Source organism: Colletotrichum godetiae, assembly GCF_030913485.1.
Source record: "Colletotrichum godetiae strain CBS 193.32 chromosome Unknown BDP55scaffold_108, whole genome shotgun sequence".
Taxonomy (NCBI): domain Eukaryota; kingdom Fungi; phylum Ascomycota; class Sordariomycetes; order Glomerellales; family Glomerellaceae; genus Colletotrichum; species Colletotrichum godetiae.
Window position 1 is genome coordinate 44,978 of NW_026851356.1, and position 20,377 is coordinate 65,354.

A 20,377-nucleotide genomic window follows, 5' to 3' on the forward strand; every position below is an offset into this window, starting at 1 on the left:
CACAGTTTGGGGAACAAGATGTGGGCTCAATGATTTGCTGAAGAGGAGTTGATACTTCGACTGAGAACTTCCCAGGGCCGTATAATCTGGTGAGAAGGTTCGATAAGCCGTGAGGGCTCTTGACAGTCTTGCAGTGGACGAATTGCCATTCACCACTGCTACTTGAGGAACTAGATACCGAGGGCATTGCTGTACTGTACAAACGAGATGATCGCTCGCAGTCCGGGACTTTCTACGTCGATTTATTGCGTTCTATATAGCTGAACAATTTGAGAAGGAAGCAAAATATGGAAAGAGTTTCTCGGTACAGTTTGAGGATGTATGGCTAGTTCAGACAGTAGGTGGTTAGATGGATTAGCATCAAGGGCTTACGAGCCCTTTTCTAGATAAACAACAGCAAAGCAGATCAGTTGCAAGTCCGCCTGGAGGCGGTACAGTGAAAAAATAGGTTGCCTGTTCATTGAAACCTGGTATGGTCATGCATTAGTGGCCAGCAGGCTGCGAAAGCAACTGTCCAACTACGGCTGCCGTTGCCACACACACCATTCCTTTCGGCGCCACGCCTCCTTGACGATTTTTCTACTTCCATCAACCTAGCCGCTGACCCGCTGCTATCTCAGGTCTCAGACAAGCCAATCACTCACTATTGCACGACTGGTAGGTATCCTTGGCTTGATTGAAAGGGTGCTCAATATTAGGTAGCATGTAGGAGCTGTATGCGCTGATTGATACATCAGTGCAGGGAATGGTGTGATGCACCTTCGTGGGTGCGAGCTTTGTCTTCCCTGATGATGCCCATGTCCCTTCCACTCATCATTCCCATTTTCATAAAGCAGGCTTCGGTATTAATGAGGGGGCTAACGAAGCAGATGAGGAGACACGAATACTCCGTACGCAACATCATTGTACGATGCGCATCCGGGAGCCTTGCCTCCTTTTTGAGGCTGTGCCATGCACATCCGTCAAAGCTAGTGCAATCTAGCTCTCTTTCATTTGACCAGTAGAAATAATAATAAGGGCTCTTGAGGAATGCCTGGCGAATGATATATTATTAGTGCGCTTCCGCTGTATGAGGACTTGCGAGTGGCCGTTTGAAGGCTCCGTCGTCAGATGTATCAGGATAATTTGTCCTCAGCAAATCATTACAATCATTGATGGTTCCAGCTCACCATACATGGCCGATATGAACAATCCAAGGGAAGAAGATGATAATCTTACGCTGGGAGACATACAGCCTGGGCTCGATATTTGCAACACGGTGAGTCGTCTCCTCCTTGGTGACCTTGCCCCTGGAAACATGGTCCTTTGCACGCTCAACCAGCTATAACTCTCCCCATCTATTCTCGGAAATTCTTTGTTTCTTGACTGAAGTGCTTTCAAATTGTAGCAGCCTCGCGTCATACTTTCTCGGTTCAATGAGGACGTCGGTTCCTCGTCGATCAATGCGACAAATCCAAGACGAGATGAGCAAAGTCTGTCCCCTGAAGCCTCCAGGGCGCCCCTAGATCACCAAAGATTGAGTATCGAAGACGACGAGATCAGCATTCAAACCCAAAATGACAGAGGGTACGCAGCTGCTGAGCGGGCTTTCGATAAGGGCACATTTGCGACTTACCAGGAAACTGGGCCCGTCATAGCAGAGTTGGTCTTCGGACAAATGGGCACACACTTGCAAGGCAGGGAGCCGGAATGTGCGACGAAGACAACATTCGTTAAGTCCATGGCACTTGAAGTTCTCAAATCTCTCGAAAAGTACGACGGACGATCCCAAGGACCAAAATGGTTACCAGTCAACCACCTATTCAGAATTATTACACGACAGTCCGTTCTTCGAGCATTGAAGGAATCTCTTGCCGAATCGGAGCTTTCCCAGAAAGCACTGGAGAAATGTGCGGAAGCTGTGTGTCCCCCAGCTGGCTCAGGAAACACCATCGGGTCACGAAGCATGTTCGCGATCCTCACGATCTTGAACAGAGTTGAAGAAATTCGGGAGTACATTAAGCTTGGACTCTCGGACGACAACTTGCCATTCATCGCCGGTCCAGATCAATTGAGTCAGTTTGGCCAGCTGTTTCCGAAGGGTGCTCAATTTCAACACTCCCATGAGTCATTCGGACACAGTTGGTCATTCGAAACATGGGGTGCGTTGAAGGAGTGGCAAAAGATAATGCGGTCGCCTTTTTTTGCAATTGATCCTGGCGACAGAGAACGTGATATTCCTCACTATGAGTTGGAGCCCGACACAGTTTTGCCCTTTATCAAAGAGTTTCCGGCCACGTCGTCCACGATGACCTCTTACAGCAAAGTGCAGCGAGTTCAAATCCATATGCATCACCATACCATGTACAAGGTAAGTATTGATGAACCTATGTACTTTGAGAAAACCCTAATGTCTTGCTACTTTTTTAGGGGTTTAATGACGAGAACCCGTGCTTTGCCGTCAAAGAACTGCTCCCTGAGCTTGGCAACCAAAACACAAGCCGCGAAATCAACTTTAGAGAAGAGGTGCGGGCTTTAGCCAAGACCGTGGGTCTTTCGAGCCATGACCATGTCATCAAGCTACTTGCAACTCGGAGGAGAGGGGACAGTTGGAGCATGCTGTTTCCATGGGCTAGAAGCAATCTCAAAGATTACTGGCTGGAAGAGTCCCCTGATTCCAAAATATCGCCAGATTTTGTCAAGTGGATGTCCACACAATGCCTGGGCCTTGCAGAAGGCCTGAAGAAGATTCACAAGAGTCCTTCAGGCCATGCAGAACAGTTTGGCATTGCAGAAGAGTTTGGTATTCATGGAGACATCAAGCCCGAGAACATCCTCCTCTTCGACAGCAAATCGAACGTATATGGAACGATGGTCATCAGTGACTTCGGATACACTCGCTTTCATAGAAGAAACACTCGGTCAAACACCCCTGTAGTGGGCTTTAGTCCAACTCACAGAGCCCCAGAACTTGACCTTGAACAGACCATCTCCAGATCGTACGACATGTGGACATTTGGTTGCGTGTTTCTGGAGTTCATCACCTGGTATCTGGAGGGACCAACCGGAATCGAGCATTTCGTGAACCAGCGGATTCATGATGACAAAGGAGCACCTCCAGGCTTTTCCGAAGACAAGTTCTTCAACATCAGCAAGACAATTGGCAGACAGAAAAACCCGAAAGTGAAGCGCTCAGTCGAAGAAGTAAGTCAAAGCTTTCGAGAAGATGAAGCACAATGACATGCTGACTGCGGCGTCTTCCTTCTGCATGCATAGTGGATAGCACATTTGAGAAAGCAGCCACATTGCGGTGGTTACTTTCAAGACTTCCTGGATCTGATAGTCAAGGAACTCTTGCAACCCGATCCTAGAGAACGAGGAAGGTGTGACAAAGTCGCCGAGCATCTCAGAGATTTAGAGCGCAAGTGCAAATTTGGAACGCTCGAGTACCTCATGGGCGATGTCTCTGTGCCCTTGATGCCTATAACCTCATTAGGCAGAATATCGTCTCCACGTCAATCAAAAAGTTACCGACCTCAGCCAAGATGTCCTTCAGTAATAAGCTCGCTCTGCGATATTACTTGGGGCTCTTATAGCGACCGTGGGTCATCGAAGTGGCCACATCGATTTATGAACAACATCGACGCGATGCTCTTCAAAGGCAGTTCTTCACGAGATGGTGGCGAGGAACATCACCGGCAGCCGATGGGAAGTCCTCGAAATGGGCCAGCAATCCAGCCGACTGAACGAACGCCATTGTTCCAATCTGCTCCTATGGCAATCTCCTCTATCCCTTACGTTGACACTTTCTATCAGGGACCAAGAAGTGAAAGTAGACTGGATGCGAATGATCAGGTAGCCGCTCCGAGATATCCCCATGAACCCTTCCAGCGGGAACAAATGATTGCAAGCACCCGCGCACAGAGCAACCACTCCCGTGACTTAACGAATGGCGGACTGGGTGATCAAATCAGTGATATTAGAAGTATTGAGCATAAGAGACCCGGCTCTTTTCTTTCGGTTTATACTGATGGACATTGGTGTGGATTGAAGACTGCAATTCGGTGTTGTTTCGCATTTTCGGAAGACTCTCAAACATCCAGAAATGACTAGACCACGTCTGGGACTTATCATTTGTTACTACACTACGGTTTCATGTGGCGTTTCTATTCGGCGTTTTGTTCAAAAGGCATTGTTTTATTTACTTTATCGCTGAAAAAGGCCTTAATGTTTGATATCAAAGAGCCTATTATCAGTACAATTAGAGGGAGCATGTTTGTATTTGATGTCACGTTGGTTTAGGCGCATTAAACTTTATTTTTCGAGTGTAGTCCCATGACTGAAATGTTCTGGCTCCGCTAAACGCTGATCCATCTTGCCATCCACGTCCTGGTGATCTGCTTCGCTTCATCAACCAGACCAAGGTCCAACAGCATCTGAACAGTACCACGTGTAGAACTCTCAAGGGCACTGAAAACCCACGAATGGGTGAAACTTGTGTGTTCCCCAATAAAGACCGTGTTGAACTCAGTCTGCCAGAAGGCCGGCAGGTAAAGCTGCTGCTGAGGAACGATGGGAACGGCAAAGGCACCCGCATGATGCTCGTCCTGCTCCCAGCAGTGACGCTCATAGTTGCCGGTCCACATCTCATCGGCAATAGGTCCGTGAATTTCAACCATAGCGCGCTGGATGTAGGCGATGTGCTCTTCGACGGGCATGGAGCATGCCACAACCGCGTCGGCGTCGGGTGCATAACTCGTAAGCATGACACCTGGACCGGTTCCGTTGATGTTGTAGGATGGGTAACAAATCTGGCCGATGCCGTAGATATCGGTGCGTCCGCATCCACCGATGATGGGGTGCTCAAGGTGCTCCCAGAAGCGAGTCTTGTACTGCATGGCAACCTTGACGGCACCTAGGAAGACTGTGCGCTCAATAGCGCGGCGCATCAAGCTGGAGTGAGGCGGCAGCTCCCAGTACTTGAGCACGTTGAACGGAACGCTGTTGAAGACGTAGTCGAATTGCTCGGTGGTTGTGTTCTTCGACCAGGGATTGCCTCCAGTCTCACGCCAGATGACGTTGAGGTTGTTGGAGTCTTCGTTGTACTTGACGCTGAAAACCTTGGTCTTGTAGGCGATGCGGTCTTTGATGATGTTCTCAAAGGCAGCGGGAAGGCGACTGATGCCACCATCGACCGTGCGCCACTCGTTGGCCAAGAAGTAGACGGTCTCAAACTCCCACATAGGCCAGACGACTTGAGAGGGAGTGACTTCATCAGTCACGTTGAGGTCGGTGTGCATAACGTGAAGCAGGTACTCAACCTCGGAAAAGTCGAACATGCCAGTCTCAACAGCCTCCTTATGAGCCTTGAAGACGTTGGTAGCGTAGAACTTCCGTCTCTCAGGAGTCAAAGCTTTGAAGTCGTCAAGAGCCTGGATGGCCTCCTTGGCTGCGGTAGCGTTGGAATAGGTTGTGTTGGTCATAAGAGAGGGATCAGCAGCGATCTCCTTGCGACCCGGAACTGTGCCATCAGGGCGACGCTCCTTAGTGGCAACAGGCGCATTGTCGGAAACCTGGATCCATGGGATGAACTTGACTTGCAGGGCAGGATCCGCGTCAGCGTTGATCTCGTTGAGTACATCCGCCAGCTGGTAAATCATCTTTTGATCGTTGATGGGGTAAGTCTCGTTGGTTTCGGCATCGTAAATGCTGTGCGGGAACCGCATGGGTCCCAACTCGTGATGCTGGTGCTCGTCCGGAGTTGAGCCGTTAAGGTAGGTGGTGCGAATACGTCCTCCAACTCTCTCCGAAGACTCTAGAATCTTCCAGTTGTGGATTCCAACCGAGTCGAGCAGCAACTACGAATCTTGTCAGCTTCTCATCATAGATGAAGAGGTCTTGAAACTTACCCCAGTGTGCAGACCAGAGATGCCAGCGCCCAGAATACCAAACGTCTTGTTTTTGACTGATGCAACAAACACATCGTCAGGTTGCTTCTGCTTCAGGTACTCGACGCCATCGAACCAAGGTCCCATCGGGTCGGTAGCCTCGGCGAAAGTTGCACGTTTCCTCATCCTGCGACTCTTGACAGAATGTTCTGAAGAGCGGCCAACGAGCTGGCTGTCAACGAAAGCGTGCAAGCAACCTGAGGAAACATCTTCCGGCACCATCCATACAAACTTGGTCGGTCTCTGATCCGTCCACTCCAGATGGCGCTTCGCAGCAGGGTGGGAGCCAATGTGTGTCCGCCCAATCTTGTGGTGAGCTTCGAAGGGGCTTCTCATCCCGCAATCACCGTAAACAATGGACAGCTCTCCATCGAGAGGACCACTGTACTCGATGTTGATGTTACGGAGTCCATTTCTTTCAACTTCGAACGGACCCTGGAAAGAGACCGTCTCACGAAAGACGGGTTCCGCAACAGCCGCCTGGCAAAGACCGGCTGCAGCAGTGAGAAGGGTCGACCAACGAGCAGCCATGTTGACTATGACAGACTTTGAGGGCAGAGATGGCAGAGAGTAAGAAGTCTAGGGGACTCAATGATGATCCCCTTAATCGCTTCTGCCCTTTATATGACTGTCTGACGATTGCTCGCTACCATTGACAATGCATGAGGCTCAACCAAGTGAGGTTTCGATAAGCACCCGGATGGACATATTGGAGGCTTAGCAGATCTCTAAAAGCTGGGCACCATCTAATTAGATTACCATTAGTCCCGTCACCGAGGCTCTTGGGGTGCGGAGGTTGCGTTTAGTCGAGTTTTCGTGTCATGTTGCGCAGAACCGGTTACCGACTATCAGGACCCAACTCCGCAATCATTGCAACAACGTGGGAAGCATGCCCGAAGACGGCGCAAACGACCACAGAGAACGTGGAAAATTCTAATCGCGCATAGGTCATTACGGGGGGTCAGAGTTCTCGCTTCTTTGGAGTTCATATCGTTGGTGTCTTGGCGGGAGGGACGTTGCATGGGCCCGGTCTTGTTTACTATCCCGGCATCGGAACCGCGGGGAACCCCAGCTCGCTTGCTAATTACGAGAACCGACCATCGGCTCTTGAGTATTCTGACGCCTTATCTTGGATGAAATCTCGACCTCGTTCCCGCAGCTTGGGCTGCATAGGAATGGCATCAGGCCTGCGTGGCGGTAATGACGAGCGAGGGAAAACGATGGGAAAAGGAAGTTGGGTAATGTAGAGAAGCATTCGCTTGAGGGGCGTTAGGTAATGGGTTGCGGTGCAACTCCAGAAAATGGGGGCCCCGTGGTGGATGTCCGGAGGCCCGATACCCCATCAGGCAAGTCAAATGGTAGAGCACCTGGAACCTGAGTCGTTGCTAGCTGCCAATGTCTAGAACTCCATCCGTACGGAGTTGCGGACTCTTCTCGGTCTATTGTTCATTTGATGCTGGAATTGCTTACTAGAGCCGACAGTCTCTGATACTTCGGTAGGCGTGGACAGGCAACTTCGGCTGAGGATTTCCCAATGCCAATGTCATGTCTGCAAGAGCGGTGAAAGTGTGGGTCGCCGGTTAAATGTGTCAATTCTGATTGCCATCGCCAAGACAGCAAAATCGGGGTCAACAAGGTCGGATCTCTTGGCCAGAGATAACTTATCTCCATGTCAGCAATTGCCGGCCGGATGCTAAGAAAGGCGTTATCATGCCAGAATTCCCCGCGAGAGACTGCGTGCATCTTGACACCGGCACGGTCCGTTCTTTCATACCGGCCCGGATGGCATGGAGATGCTATTCACAGTACCGACTTTCAACAGGCGAGCATGGCGTTTCTCATCTTCTTTGAAAGACATGGTTGTTGAGGCAGAATATTCTCACGTGCGATGATGATTTCACTCGTATTTATCATACTTGGTTTCTGAAGCTTCTTGAGGCCTGCTTCAGTACGGTTTTGCTGGCAATGGTATGGGTCGAGTTGCTGGCATATGACTATCGACTGCCTTACGTGCTAGGAAGCTAGTGTAGTATCTCTTTCACATCATTTACCTCGTTATACATCTAAGAGATGGAATCGGGTATCATAATCCGGGAAACGTCTTATCAATACTCGGGAAGTTGATGTCCGTCGCAACGTTAGTAACTCAGTCTCATTTACTAAATTACTACTCGGATCCTACTTTACCTTCATATCTACAGAGGAAATTTCTCCGTAGTTACTAGAGACACGAACATTGATATTGTATGAAATCTTCAGTGTGAGGTTCAGGCCCCTTTCAAATCCACAACTCTTGAATTAATAGTACTTGCAGTATATCATCAAGGCCAACGTTATAAGTCACACTCATCTAATAGAAGACAGTTTTGCAGACAAAATTGAAGTGTCAACACCTATGAAGCGAGACCGAAAAGTCTGAGTCATTTTACGCACCTGAACTATCCGTATTAGACAACCTCACTACCAGAAAGCTTATAGAGTCATTCGTACATTCAATACGGGCTACTATCCCTGTGAAACCTCTAGGCGGAAGGAGCTCGGGAGTTTAGCTTGAAGCCTATTCTACATGTTCTGATCTAGTCCACAAAGAGACACCCTCCATCACAAAACGAAAGACTCAACGTTGTCGAGGCGCTTGAGTGGGTTCTGTCGTTATTTGCGCGCCTTCCTTACCTTACCAGCCTTGTGTCAGTACGGGCTGGGTTATGGAGAGAATAGAAGTTGCTGTCATCTAGAAGCGGGGTCGGCAACGCGTTCCCAAATGCAAATTTTGAGACAGCAATGTGAGGGGTGATGAAGATGAGCTAGTAAGTTCAGCATAGTAAATCTAAATCAGGAACAGAGATACAGTCATCATTCAGAAGGAAACCCGTTGAAGCAGCCACTGACATGCGCCATGACCTCCTCGAGAGTTGCCAACTGGGATGTATGGCTGCTACCTTTGCGCCTTTTTTGTCTATAGTCAGAGGCTCACAGTATGGCCGTAGTAAAACCTTGACAAGATCGTATTCTCCTCTCTGTCACTGTGGCAAATATGTCATCAAGTGGACGCTAGATGTATTCAGATGACGATAGCTGGCCTTCATCGTCGCTCACCCTCCAAATCGCACATCAGCCTAATCTTGGTGCAGACTTTTCGAAGCCTTTTCTTGATGAATGTTGCATTTTCAGCGTATTGGTATGATGAAGTCGTTAGACTTTACCGTTGGACCGTTTACCCATCGCCATGGAATGCATGCCTAGCTGCGAAACATCCGGGACAAAAGATCTGCAAGCCCACATTCTAATGAACAGCTGATGATCACTTACCTTTGCGCTTATATCGATGGCCAGTAAAAGTCGGATATAGATGCCGAAATGACGAGATGGTCCCCAGGTTGTGGGTTGCTTCTCCAGGAACCACAAACCTTAAGCCTGGGTGTGTCTTCGTCTGAAGAACTAGAGGCCGTTTCAACCCACCCATTTTTTCTTTCTAAAGACGCTTTGAGTTTTCGAGATGGTGTGTGGCCCGTGAACCAGCTTTACCATTGTTTCGTTTCACGTTCCAAAATTCTGGAAATCGTCAAGTGCTGCCGGTCTTTCGTCGCAGCGCGGACGAGGCTCACGCACACTAGGACAGATGTCAGAGTCCGGCAGTCGTCTTTTCAAAAGTTGACGAGTGTCTAACTTTCAGGGGTAGGTTTTGCGCGCGTCGATTGAGACAGAGCGTTGAATGCAATTCCGTGCATACTCAATCATCATCCGACCATAGTCACAAGAGTCAACGTTTATTGACTGTGAAACACAGGCAGAATTTTGCCGTTATTATCTTGGCCATCAAGTCACTAATAGAAACAGTCACATTGGAGAGCGAAGAAGGCAAAGTAGTAGAAGGTCCATACTCCAGCTAGAGCAGGCAGTCGTGTCTCATTATCAGTAATCCAGTACTGTTACATGTAATCCCTCGAAGACCACTCCACCCTTTCAATCTTAGAATATGTGCAAAGGAATGACTAAATTACTCCTCATCCTCGAAATCGGTCGCCTCCATGGCGCGCTTCATCATGCGCTTGAACTGGCGGTCAGACTCAGCAACAGCGCGGGCCAGGTTGCGGCGAGCAGCGGCGGGGGTGTTGCCAGCAGCGGCCATCTGGACGGGGACGACACCACCGAAGGGACCGGCGCGAGCTGCGTTCTGGCAACGGACCAAGCAGACGTTGTTCTGTCCAGCGACGGTACCAGTGCAAGTCTGGCCAGCGGGGATCTCGGCCTTGATGGGGAAGTCGGTCATGGCACCAGCCTGTGATTGTTAGACTCGAATACATGCAGTGTGTGAATTAAAGTGACTTACGCGGTTGCGGGAGTTCTGGCCGGGAACAGTGACGGGGACGTTGATGTTGGTCCAGGTGGCGCCAGTGGCATCACCGTTGATCATGCAGTCGTAGGGGCCGCCACCGTCACCGTTGACCTGGTGGACGGTCATGTCGATGGTGCCACCGGCACGGATCTGGGGAAGCTGGTCACCGGTGGCGGCCATGATGGCCTTGGTGCCAGTCTCCAGGTCGTTGGTGCCAGCACCGACGGTCTCGCCGAAGGTGTCGGCGGCCTCGCCCTTGAAGCGGGTGGAGTCGGCCTGGAAGGGATCGCGACGGGTGCCGTCACGAGGAGTGCTGAGATCAACACCGAGGGCCATGCCAGTGCCACCGAGCTCGCCGGTAGCGCCGATGATGGCACCGTGACCGGCCACCAAGTTGGCGGCGGCAAGGATAGCAGTAGCAGCGACGGTCTTGAGAGACATTTTGACTAGTAGTTAAGAGATGAATGAGATGGTGCTCCTTGCCAGAGGAGTGTAAACGAGTAGTATCCTGCCGGAGGAGGTATTAAAACCGAAAGAGAGAAGAGACTGCTGAAAAGCTGAAGATGTTGATGCTGATGATGAGAAGAGATGAGAAAAGATTGGGAGGAATCAGGCGCTTTTGTACTCGACATTTCACGATGTTGAGTCGATACTCCCCAGTCTTTCCCAGCACATGAAAGGCAAACTTAGCAGAATATCTCCTACATCGCCTGCACGATCCACATACCGTCTGGTGCCTTGCAACCCTTGGAACCGACACCAGCCCCAACATCAAGCATATTGTTTAGACTGTAGAGTCGAAAAAGATGAGGCCAAACACCGGCGAGAACGACCGCATCTCGTGATGGAGACAAGTTCGAAACTGGGCCCTTTCCGATTTGGATCGTCGAAGGAGGCTCTGTGTGGGAGACGACAAGGGTCCGAACCTTGTTGAAGAGCCAATCGCATCGCGATCGCGTTGCCCACCTCCTCGCAGAGGGCAGGGAGGGGAAGAAACACTGTCGCAGATCAGAAAACGTTTGTCGCACATCCCTGGTGTGCCTGGGGGATGGGAAGATGATGTTCCAGGATCTGCGCCACGCCCGTATTATCCAGGGCACGGGAGAGAATCGCCCAGATCAAACACACCAGACCTTTCTCCTCTCCCCTCCCTTTGGTTTGGTTTGGTTGGTACTGCACGTTGGCGAGACGAGAGGCCGTGCGGAGAGTCTGTGGAAAGGCGACTCAACAGAGGTGATGCTTGCCTTGCGGCGCGATTTGAAGTCTCGAACCTGCGCTCGGCCACTGAGAACGTTCGTCCATAGTGGAAGCGTAATTCTGAGCGACTGGGAACCAAAGAATGGAGAGAGACGCAGAGATCTCTGACGGCTATCATCTCAATCTTCTGGAACAAAGGCCCCTAAAGCCCACCCCGTTGCAACTTGCTGATGAACGTGAACAGCGGACGATAGTGGATACGCAAACGATGAGAAGTTGAGATGTCATGTTGGACTTAGCCATGCCCATAGTGTCGTCCCTGACACTGGTGTTCAATGCCCACTCTGCATAGTGGTGTTTTACGGATGGAATACCGAAATGGGACAAGGCGGATAGAAAATCACTGACGGACAGACAGAGAGAGAGAGGCGAAGTCCCTGCAGGACGCAGCGATGCTATGCATCATTTTCAGCTGGGCACGCGGGAGCTAGCGCTTAGTGCCAGGTACGCCAGGGCAAGCTTCACCACTCCCGTTTGCTTGTCTCTGGCATTTGGCGCGCTGCCCAGTCCCATTGGTCTTTTGGAATTAGACTTGACTCGGCTGCCCAAAGTATCCACACAAAGTAGCATTCGCATCACTCCGAATAGGTTGAAGTGGTGGGAAGGGGAAACAAGGAGGTGGCCCGCCAGGACTACGGAGGTACGGAGGCATGAAGGCCTCCAGCCCGGGAGGAGGCTGGGGGATTTGATCGCCGTTGACATAGCAAAGGAGGCAGGCGGGGCGCATCGTTTCGCTGATCATTGTGAATCATTGCTGCCAGCCGGGCACGATCCCTAGAAGAAAATCGCATGAGCCGCCGGTGGTTTCCAGGACTGTCGTTGCACCGCCAGGCGTTTCTCGTTTCTGTGGATCACCCATCAACCCCGGGGGAAATCAGTCCCAGGGCCAGGCGAGAATGTGGTCCTGCCCACATGAACATTTCAAAAGATCTGGGGGTGGCCAGGGGTAATACGGGCGCTTCATTATGGGGAGACCTGGGCAGGGAGTGTCGGTTGTCTTTTGCTCCGATGCAAGCATGGCAGTTCTAGACGTCCTGACAGGGAACTGAGGGGCAAGTTGATACAGGGGGCCGTTGCGCTTGGATCTACGTAGTACGTAGTAGACACGACCATCGCCAGTACTACACACACACACACACACACACACACACAGCTGTGAGCCTCAGCCAATCCATGGAGATCCATGGAGAGGGGGGCGCGGCTGGCTGAGTCGCCTGCTGTGATTCGTGTTGTCCGTGCTTCACCGCAGCATACCTGGAACAGGAACAGGTCGCCCCCGCTCGAATAGAAGCGCGGAGAAAAATTAAGCTTGGCAAAAAGAGTTGTGTCAGAAACACGATGGCGAAATCGGCTCTTTACTGGGAGCTTGCTTCCCAGGATCGCATAGGAAGCATGGGACACACAGAAGACGCCCGTTTGCTATTCTGGTTTGTGGGCAAAAGTTGCCTCCATGCCATAAGGCGCACATTCTAGGTCCCACCGTCCCAGTCGTACTTGGATGAGAGCACCGAGGAGGTCCGGCTGATCCAGAAACCGAGAAAGTCATGTCAAGATCTCATAGGTAGAACATCGACACACTTTAAGGCAGCCTCACAGGTAATTAGGCCTTCCAACACTTTTGTTTAGTCGTGTACCTACTGTAATAAGCTTGTAAAGACGGAGCTTTTTTGCCGCTTTGCGTCGCATTGGCATTGCTCAGGCCTCTTCTTGACTTTTCTTCGCCTCTCCCGACTCGGGGCCGAGAACCGGCTGGGCGGGTCCACTCTTTCGGCCGATTCCGCCTTCCGGAGTGGATCTCCGTAAGGGCCCCGCTAGCTAAGCCTTCGCCGCAATGATTTCCCTCTTTCATAGAACCACAATGATTTGCATTCCCGCGCCCGCGATGCTTGCGTAGATCAATCATCATCTGGCAAACCAATCGCAATACAGCGGATGATGTGAAAAGGGGGGATTCTTCAGCCACAGTAAGGCCTGGTGCGAGTCGCCAGGCCCGCTGTGCCGCTGTGCGCACGAGACCTGACGCGCCCCTGACGCCGCACGCGAGTTTGATCTTCGCTGCCAAGCTGCCAAGCTGCCAAGACACCTCAAAACCCGCCCTACCCCGAGCGTTGACTACTCAGGTGCGTGGTGCTGTATGGGAAACTTGAGGGAGGGCAAGAAGATGCGTGAAGATGCGTAAAGATGCAAGGCTACGGCCAGGACTACGCGAGGTTGCATTACGTGCCAAGAACGTAGGGCAGAGAGCGTAGCAGGGGCTAGTCATGACCACAGCACGGAAGGAAACCGGTGAAGGCAACTCTCTCCGATCCCCTCGGATGGCTCCAGCTGTGAAAGCTTGTGTTTGGCGAAGTCTTCACCCAAAGTCGTGCGTAGAGAGTTCATGCATCGTGCAAGGGACGAATCGTATTGACCGTATGACCCTCGTAATGAATGGTTTACCCATTCTTTACAAGTGGCGGAAATGCAGGTCCACGGTTTCTCTTTTGTGAGGCACGTTTCTGACATTTGGAAATTGAGATTCTTCGGCCTGTAGTCGTCGAGGTGCTCCTGAGTCAAACCCTCTTCGGGATTAGACTCTCATCGATTACCTTCATCTCAATATCTGATGCTCGGCATGAGACGCCCTACTCCATCGACCGAAGTTTTTCAGAATTACGCACCAATCCTTTGGCTGAACCCATCTCAACTATGCTCGTGCCCTGAGCAGTTCGCTCACCACCGCTGAGATCTCGCCGTCTATACTTGTCGCCAGCCCATCTGCCTCCAAATTCCATGGGACGGCCGTCTCGGGTCCCTTACCCACCCTCACAAGCTTCACTCTTCCCCCACCTCTCATGACGAGATCCTCGTTGGGCCATCTCAAGACCCCCGGCGTAGACATCCCTACGCCAAGCTCTAGGATCACTGTCGTTCTTTCCTCACGATGCACCACATCCCGGCGGAACTGCTTCCATCTCTTCTCTCCATCTTCAAAGGGCTTCTCGTTGAACCAGTGCCCTGCCCTCACGCAGATGTTCATTTTGCCGCCGCAAAACTTGCAAAGGGGCACCTTGCTTGGTTCTGTCAATATTTGAGATACTGGATCTAAGAACGCTTGCCCATCTGCAACTAAAGGTGCCGATGGCATTGTTGCCTCCGGTCGGCAATTTGCCAAACACTGGAAGACAGAGTATGAGCCTTGAGGGGTTGAAAGTTTCTCTGGCGATAGCCCATTCGCAACAAAGAGGCCATCGGCGTTAGATGTTCTCACATGGGCGTTTCCTCCAAATCTCTCGAGCCATGGAATGAGCGTTCGGTACATTCCGGATTTTGGCCAAGACTCGATCATTGCCAAGTGGGTAAAGTAGTAGCCCCAGCGGACTTGTTCCGTTGGCCAAGAAGTGAAGCCAAAGACGCTGTACAGAGTTCGCAGCCCATACTTCAAGAAACCGGGAAAGTTCTTGGCAAACAGGGCCGACGAAGTGTAATCCAGCCCGTCGGAAGCAGAGAGACCGGCACCGGCGCTCACAATGACTGCGTCAGCGGCGTCCAGCCACTGCCTGGCCCGGTCCAGCGAGTCGCACTGGATCAGTGGCGGATGATTCGCACTTGCCGGCGTCGGCGACCGGCCCATCCATGTAGTATGCGGGGGAGAGGCTAGGATCTCCTGGTAGATGGCATGATCTGCGTCCGTGAAGGTGTTGAAGATGATATCGGTGATGGACGTATCCTCGTGGTGCTCGAGCCAATCTGTTACTGCGCTGGCCGCGACGGCTGCTGCATCTCGCGCCGGATAGGCGAACAAGCCGGTCGAGATGCCGCATAACGCGACAATCTTCCTGCCATCCGGCGTCGAGGGCAGCGGCTCGACTGCGTCAAGAACGCTGTGATAGCATTGGGTGAGCTGTTGCGTCTCGGTTATCGTTGGTTTTGAGCCGCGTTGCAGTTGCGGCCCGACTGTATGCACCACATGCATCGCTGGTAGGCAATACGCGTCTGTGACTATCGCCTCGCCCGGTCCGAGTTCACGACCTCTTTGATTCATGACCCGGTAGCACTCGTCCCGCAGCCGGGGCCCAGCGCAGGAGTGAATCACATTGTCTATGCAGCGGTGCGGCGGCTGGAAGCATCCGAGTCCCTGGCTGTTCGCGGCATTGGTGATTGCAGTGATGCCGGTGAGAGTCGTGATGTCACCTTTCCAGAGCGTAACTCTAACGCCGTTACGGTTTGTTCGTTTGAGTGTGATTGTTGGTTGGATAGAACCCGCCACAATCAGGACACGATGTGATACCTGCTGCTGTAGGACTGAGTCTATCCCGACAAGAACGTCTTTCGGGAGCGGCGGTTCCGGTATGCGAACACAGAGAAGCTGGTGCAGAAGCTGTAGATGTGTAGAGGGGTCCAGATCATCTAACTGGTCTTTAATATGATGAAGGTGGTGGTCGTGATGGTCGTGATGGCAGTCGTCAAGGTCTAAATCAGCGCTTGAATCCGTTTCATCTAGTAGATGAATGAGGATTTTCTGTAGACTGTCCATGCTTTGCGATGTTGTATGGATATCTTCTTTGCCTATTGATGATTCCAATCTCATCCACATTAGTAGGCAGGGAACCACTAATTTTTCAAATAATTTATCTGAGTATGATTATGAATGGCAATTTTGATTTCAAACATGGCAAAACACGAATTTGAGAATATGCATTTTGGTTCCGATTTTATCTTGCTTTGGTGAGCTGACGGAAGTAATTTGCATCCGGCCTTGAGATTGATAGAACCTCTTTCGCCTCCAGGATCAAATTCATAACAGATCCTCCTAGCAAAGATCGCTTAAAGAAAAAAATGAGGGATGCAGACTGGAGGGAAGGCTTAATCAATTTTCTGAGTCTTTGTAAGCTCTATCTAATATTTTGATTACTGGCGATTTCAATCGCGAACTTGGAGTTGTCTTTTTCCACCATCAGCACTTTTCACCGCGAACAATAACGTTCCACTTCGTCTTATGGAATGCCTGCCCTGAGGACCTCATCGCGGTGGGCCAACCTTCCCTTCCACATGTTTTCAAGACCTTATCAGCGCCATCGGCAATAATTCTAAAGGATTCCGGAGTCTTTGGCTTGTCGTCCTACAAAGACGCTACTCAGCTTCGTACGTAAGGTGTCACGTTGGGTATTAAACTCACCTCATTGCACCACCAGATTGCCGTACTTTCGGAGCAACTCATACGACCGCATTCTCCCGGGCCGGCTTGGTTTGTAGGTCTTCTGTGTCGGATCTGCTTAAGTAGGTTGATGCCGTCTCTCGCAGCGGCGTTCAAGCCTTTTGGGAAGTTGTAGCAGATGACGCGACCATCGCCGAAGTCGTTCCGCTTCTTTAAGACAGGAGAGGAGGTACTAGAAGCCAAATCTGGGCCCAAAGCCTGCTCGTACAGAGATCCATGGAGGCGGAGCTCTTCCAAGAGATCCTCGACCGTGCCATTCACGACCACCTTCTCAGCCCTGAAGCCTGTATCGAACTCCCACTGTGGGACGAAAATCCCATATCCTTCGATGGGAGTCTTATCAGGAATCACTAGTCCGTAGGCCTAGCGTTATATTAGCATCGAATAGTAGAGTTATTGTACTGTTTTGGAATCATGGTCCTACCGACGCGGCCCAAGAAGCGATGATGAAAGCTCGGACTTGATAGAAGCGCATTATGATGGGATCAAGAGGTTCGAGGGGATCAGGGCAGATACTTGAAGTCGAGTTCGAAAGCTGTCAGTACATTAATCCTTGTCGATGAAGCGCTTTAAGTAAGCTGGATCCCGACAAAGTGATCTCTTAGGGAACCTTGAAGTCTCGATAGCCATAGGAGACAGCCTCTCTCCGTCGAGCTGAAATCTGACATCATCCTGTGACTGAAAACCTTGAACAGATAATTCCACTCTTTTTTACACCTTTATTTGACGCTCCCTTGGTGGTTACTTGGATCCTTAGAGGTACCATCTTCTCGATTTTCGGTAACGTATGTGCAATTATCTAAAACTGCAAGGCATGCGGTAAGTACATGTAGTTAATACTTGTACAAACATGGCCTAATGATCCATTCCTCAAAGTACTGAGTCCATCCACTCATTGGCGTGATATAAATCGAGAGGTTTCAAATCGTCATCAAGTAAGGTACTGCAGTACCATTACAAGCGCCACCCATCCAGGATATCCGTGTCATTATACATAGTCAAGTCGAAGTAGTGCACCTGTCTCTGCCCACCCCGTCCAAAATTCTCCGATGTAATATTGAGCAAGGTAGCCGAAGTAGTTGAAGAGGTCAAATTCGTCAGATCAGGGAAAGCATCCTCAATCATGCTTGAAATCTCCTGCGGGGTGTAAAAGTCGGTACCCTTAGCTTCGATATTCTTCTGGAAGAAAGAAACATAGTTTCTCGTATGGTCGACATCGGTGACTGCACTGAAGTTGTCGACTGATAGCGCGTGTCCAGGTATAACAATATTAGGCTTGAGGCCCGCGATGAAGTTGAGAGTCGTGAGCCAAGACTCTGTGAGGGCCGGAGTGAGAAGGTCGGCAAGCCAGGCATGCATCTGGTGGCCGTAGACGACGTCACCAGCGATCAGTGTCTTAGTGGACGGGATCCAGAAAGCAGATAGATCAATCGTATCGCCGCCGACATTCTTGAGGATTTCAATCGGGCACTTTTCGTCGCCTGGGAGCGTGAAGAAGGAGAAGTTGTAAGCAGTCGGAATCGCGGGGACGGGAGCGATGACGCCGGGCCCATAGGCCGCAGACCAAAATTCTGTCTATAGCCCAACTGTTAGCCGTAGAATCACAAGAAGCCTTATGGAAGCTTCGGTCACCTTGTTGAGAGCCTCATTCTGGATTCCCTGCACTGTCTCAGGAGTGGCGTAGTGTTTAGCCTCGGGGAAGTGTTGGAGGAACGCCTTTCCGCTCAGGTAGTGATCAGGATGGTTATGCGTCGTGAAAGCCGCCAACAGAGGCTTATTAGTCGTATTCTTAACCCATTGAGCTAGGTTTTCTGCGTCAGATACCGCGAGGGGCAAGTCGATGATCGCGGCAGCTTGTGAGCCGATGATCAGAGACGACACAACATCCAACGAGAAACCCGGGCTGGTGAAGCTCTCGACCCTGAGGTTACAACTGCAAGATGCGGCTGCTTGCATAAAGGCCGCCGATAGGGCGACGATGATTGTCTTAGGGAGCATGGTCTTCGTACGTCCGTTTTTGGTCAAAGGGGTGTCAGACCTGGATTAACCTTCCTTCAATGCCGTAGGTAATTATAACTTAAAAACAACTTTGGTGCGCCTCTGTCTTTCTATCATAAATACCAAACAGAAATTAAAGACACAGCCGAGCCAGAATTGATTTTAATTCCGAGTCTTGGTCAAATATCGAGCGTGACTCAGTCGACTCGGATGCAATTCGCAAGCACGGAACCATTGTGTTTCCGTGATCATTCTATTTTCGATGCATTCACTTGCGACAATGAGTTCAAAACAAAGCAGCAGTTCTAAACTTTGAAATCAAAGTTGATTATTGTACCGGAAAGCTCACTTCGTGTATCTACGAATTGAAGATTAGTGATCCTTACCACGGCTTGTTCGTGTTCAATGGTTATCATCTCTTAGTGTTACGATACCCGAGGCTTCCGATCCCCCGGGCCCATCGTCAGATTGGACAAGAAACCCGCACCGAACTGCAATCGACACTCAACCTTGTCGTCAACTTGCCTCATACCCCACTCTATCTTAAACATTCAAAGGCTGACAAGGATACTGTCTCTATTGTCTTGAAGTGGAAATCGGCCTCAGTCAAAGAGCACTTGATTGAAAACGTATTCAATATCAAAAACTGGTTCGACAAGGTCAAAAAGGAAAGCCATATTGATTCTGCCGCGGAAAGGGTTAGATCAGTCAAATTTCAAGCATCAGGGAACCTGGAACTAACGACTCACAGGACTACTCTCTCCTCAAGTCTGTAACCTCTCGAGCTTGGATTGTTGGTGTTTGGAGAGCTCAGAGAAAACCCCGGCCGTCCGATAAAAACCAGACCACCAGGTCCAGTGGCAAAAACGAGATGCCACCGGATGCTTATGAGGATTTGGTCTCCACGATTAAGCAACATTTCAGCGGACCCGTAGGAATCGAATCTGGATGCGACTTCATCGCTTCATCTGCCTCGGAAGTAACGGAATTCACCATGTATGTCAGTGATGGCAACTTGGGAAAAGCTGCGGAGATCTACACTTCTATCAATCCCCACTTTGCCTTCGACTTCATCCAACGACGCCTGAGTCTTAGCAGCGTGCATTGTCTGGCAGTCTCCGGTGAGATCAAACCAGTTGATGGAACAGCCCCCGTGCAGGAGAATATACGGCGCGAGAGTGAGCTGCTACAGATCCAGGAGGCCAAGGTTTCAACGATTCTTCTTCAGACGCAAGGCATAGTGGTGGACGATATTGCGAAAAAGATAGACAAGCTGATGAAGGGGGACGTCGACAAAGACCGAGGACATTTCCTCAAAGATATTTTTGAGGATATTGACAACTTGCAACTGCTACATGGAAGTTTGAAGTAGATTCGGCATCTTTATAGGGAGAGGGGATCTACATCTAGACTGAGATCAGAGAAGTCTATAGCTATGGAATTGAAAGAATGTCTTGATTAAAAGGGCAAGCTATTGCGTGAAGCATAGAGTAGATCAGCCTTGCAATCACGAAGCTCAGTTGCCAAGTTCATATACTTTTGATGCCGGACATTATATTATTACCATAGAACCTGAAATGGATATAAACCTAAATGGTTCAACTAAGATACTTAGAAAGGCTAGAGTTTTGCGGAAACGCAATTGAGAAAATGGGATAAAAG

The 20,377-nt window shown here is 50.4% G+C and overlaps 6 protein-coding genes across 6 annotated transcripts; 2 read left to right on the plus strand and 4 right to left on the minus strand.

The window, feature by feature from the left end:
• The first annotated feature begins 1,064 nt into the window (after nucleotides 1–1,064).
• BDP55DRAFT_687120 (uncharacterized protein) lies at nucleotides 1,065–4,301 on the plus strand. Its single transcript, XM_060576553.1, has 4 exons — nucleotides 1,065–1,258; nucleotides 1,388–2,350; nucleotides 2,410–3,183; nucleotides 3,256–4,301. Exons 1-4 carry the CDS (start codon nucleotides 1,070–1,072, stop codon nucleotides 4,090–4,092), a joined length of 2,763 nt encoding a protein of 920 aa, XP_060421786.1. The 5' UTR covers nucleotides 1,065–1,069; the 3' UTR covers nucleotides 4,093–4,301.
• A 36-nt stretch (nucleotides 4,302–4,337) lies between these two features.
• On the minus strand, nucleotides 4,338–6,458 carry BDP55DRAFT_735261 (L-amino-acid oxidase; the record flags this gene model as incomplete). Its single annotated transcript, XM_060580299.1, has 2 exons — nucleotides 4,338–5,837; nucleotides 5,889–6,458. The coding sequence occupies 2 exons, from the start codon at nucleotides 6,456–6,458 to the stop codon at nucleotides 4,338–4,340; spliced, it is 2,070 nt and encodes a 689-aa protein (XP_060421787.1).
• A 3,342-nt stretch (nucleotides 6,459–9,800) lies between these two features.
• Nucleotides 9,801–10,880, minus strand: BDP55DRAFT_42835 (uncharacterized protein). The gene is made up of 2 exons (XM_060567502.1): nucleotides 10,258–10,880; nucleotides 9,801–10,206 (listed from the first exon to the last, which is right to left on the minus strand). Exons 1-2 carry the CDS (start codon nucleotides 10,702–10,704, stop codon nucleotides 9,925–9,927), a joined length of 729 nt encoding a protein of 242 aa, XP_060421788.1. The 5' UTR covers nucleotides 10,705–10,880; the 3' UTR covers nucleotides 9,801–9,924.
• A 3,036-nt stretch (nucleotides 10,881–13,916) lies between these two features.
• On the minus strand, nucleotides 13,917–17,192 carry BDP55DRAFT_774292 (uncharacterized protein; the record flags this gene model as incomplete). Its single annotated transcript, XM_060581204.1, has 3 exons — nucleotides 13,917–15,880; nucleotides 16,679–17,080; nucleotides 17,142–17,192. 3 exons carry the CDS (start codon nucleotides 17,190–17,192, stop codon nucleotides 14,207–14,209), a joined length of 2,127 nt encoding a protein of 708 aa, XP_060421789.1. The 3' UTR covers nucleotides 13,917–14,206.
• A 479-nt stretch (nucleotides 17,193–17,671) lies between these two features.
• Nucleotides 17,672–18,673, minus strand: BDP55DRAFT_568197 (metallo-beta-lactamase family protein; the record flags this gene model as incomplete). Its single annotated transcript, XM_060570660.1, has 2 exons — nucleotides 17,672–18,292; nucleotides 18,350–18,673. 2 exons carry the CDS (start codon nucleotides 18,671–18,673, stop codon nucleotides 17,672–17,674), a joined length of 945 nt encoding a protein of 314 aa, XP_060421790.1.
• Nucleotides 18,674–19,586: 913 nt separating this feature from the next.
• BDP55DRAFT_774293 (uncharacterized protein) lies at nucleotides 19,587–20,087 on the plus strand (the record flags this gene model as incomplete). The annotated part of the gene is made up of 1 exon (XM_060581205.1): nucleotides 19,587–20,087. The coding sequence occupies one exon, from the start codon at nucleotides 19,587–19,589 to the stop codon at nucleotides 20,085–20,087; it is 501 nt and encodes a 166-aa protein (XP_060421791.1).
• Nucleotides 20,088–20,377: the final 290 nt, after the last annotated feature.

Excerpts from the sequence above, each read along its gene's own strand:
- BDP55DRAFT_687120 (XM_060576553.1), top strand. The coding sequence starts at position 1,070 with ATGAGGACTTGCGAGTGGCCGTTTGAAGGCTCCGTCGTCAGATGTATC. Across the intron at positions 1,259-1,387 it reads GGCTCGATATTTGCAACACG|CAGCCTCGCGTCATACTTTC; the intron begins GTGAGTCGTCTC and ends TTCAAATTGTAG. Across the intron at positions 3,184-3,255 it reads TGAAGCGCTCAGTCGAAGAA|TGGATAGCACATTTGAGAAA; the intron begins GTAAGTCAAAGC and ends CTGCATGCATAG.
- BDP55DRAFT_42835 (XM_060567502.1), bottom strand. The coding sequence starts at position 10,704 with ATGTCTCTCAAGACCGTCGCTGCTACTGCTATCCTTGCCGCCGCCAAC. Across the intron at positions 10,207-10,257 it reads GCCAGAACTCCCGCAACCGC|GCTGGTGCCATGACCGACTT; the intron begins GTAAGTCACTTT and ends TAACAATCACAG.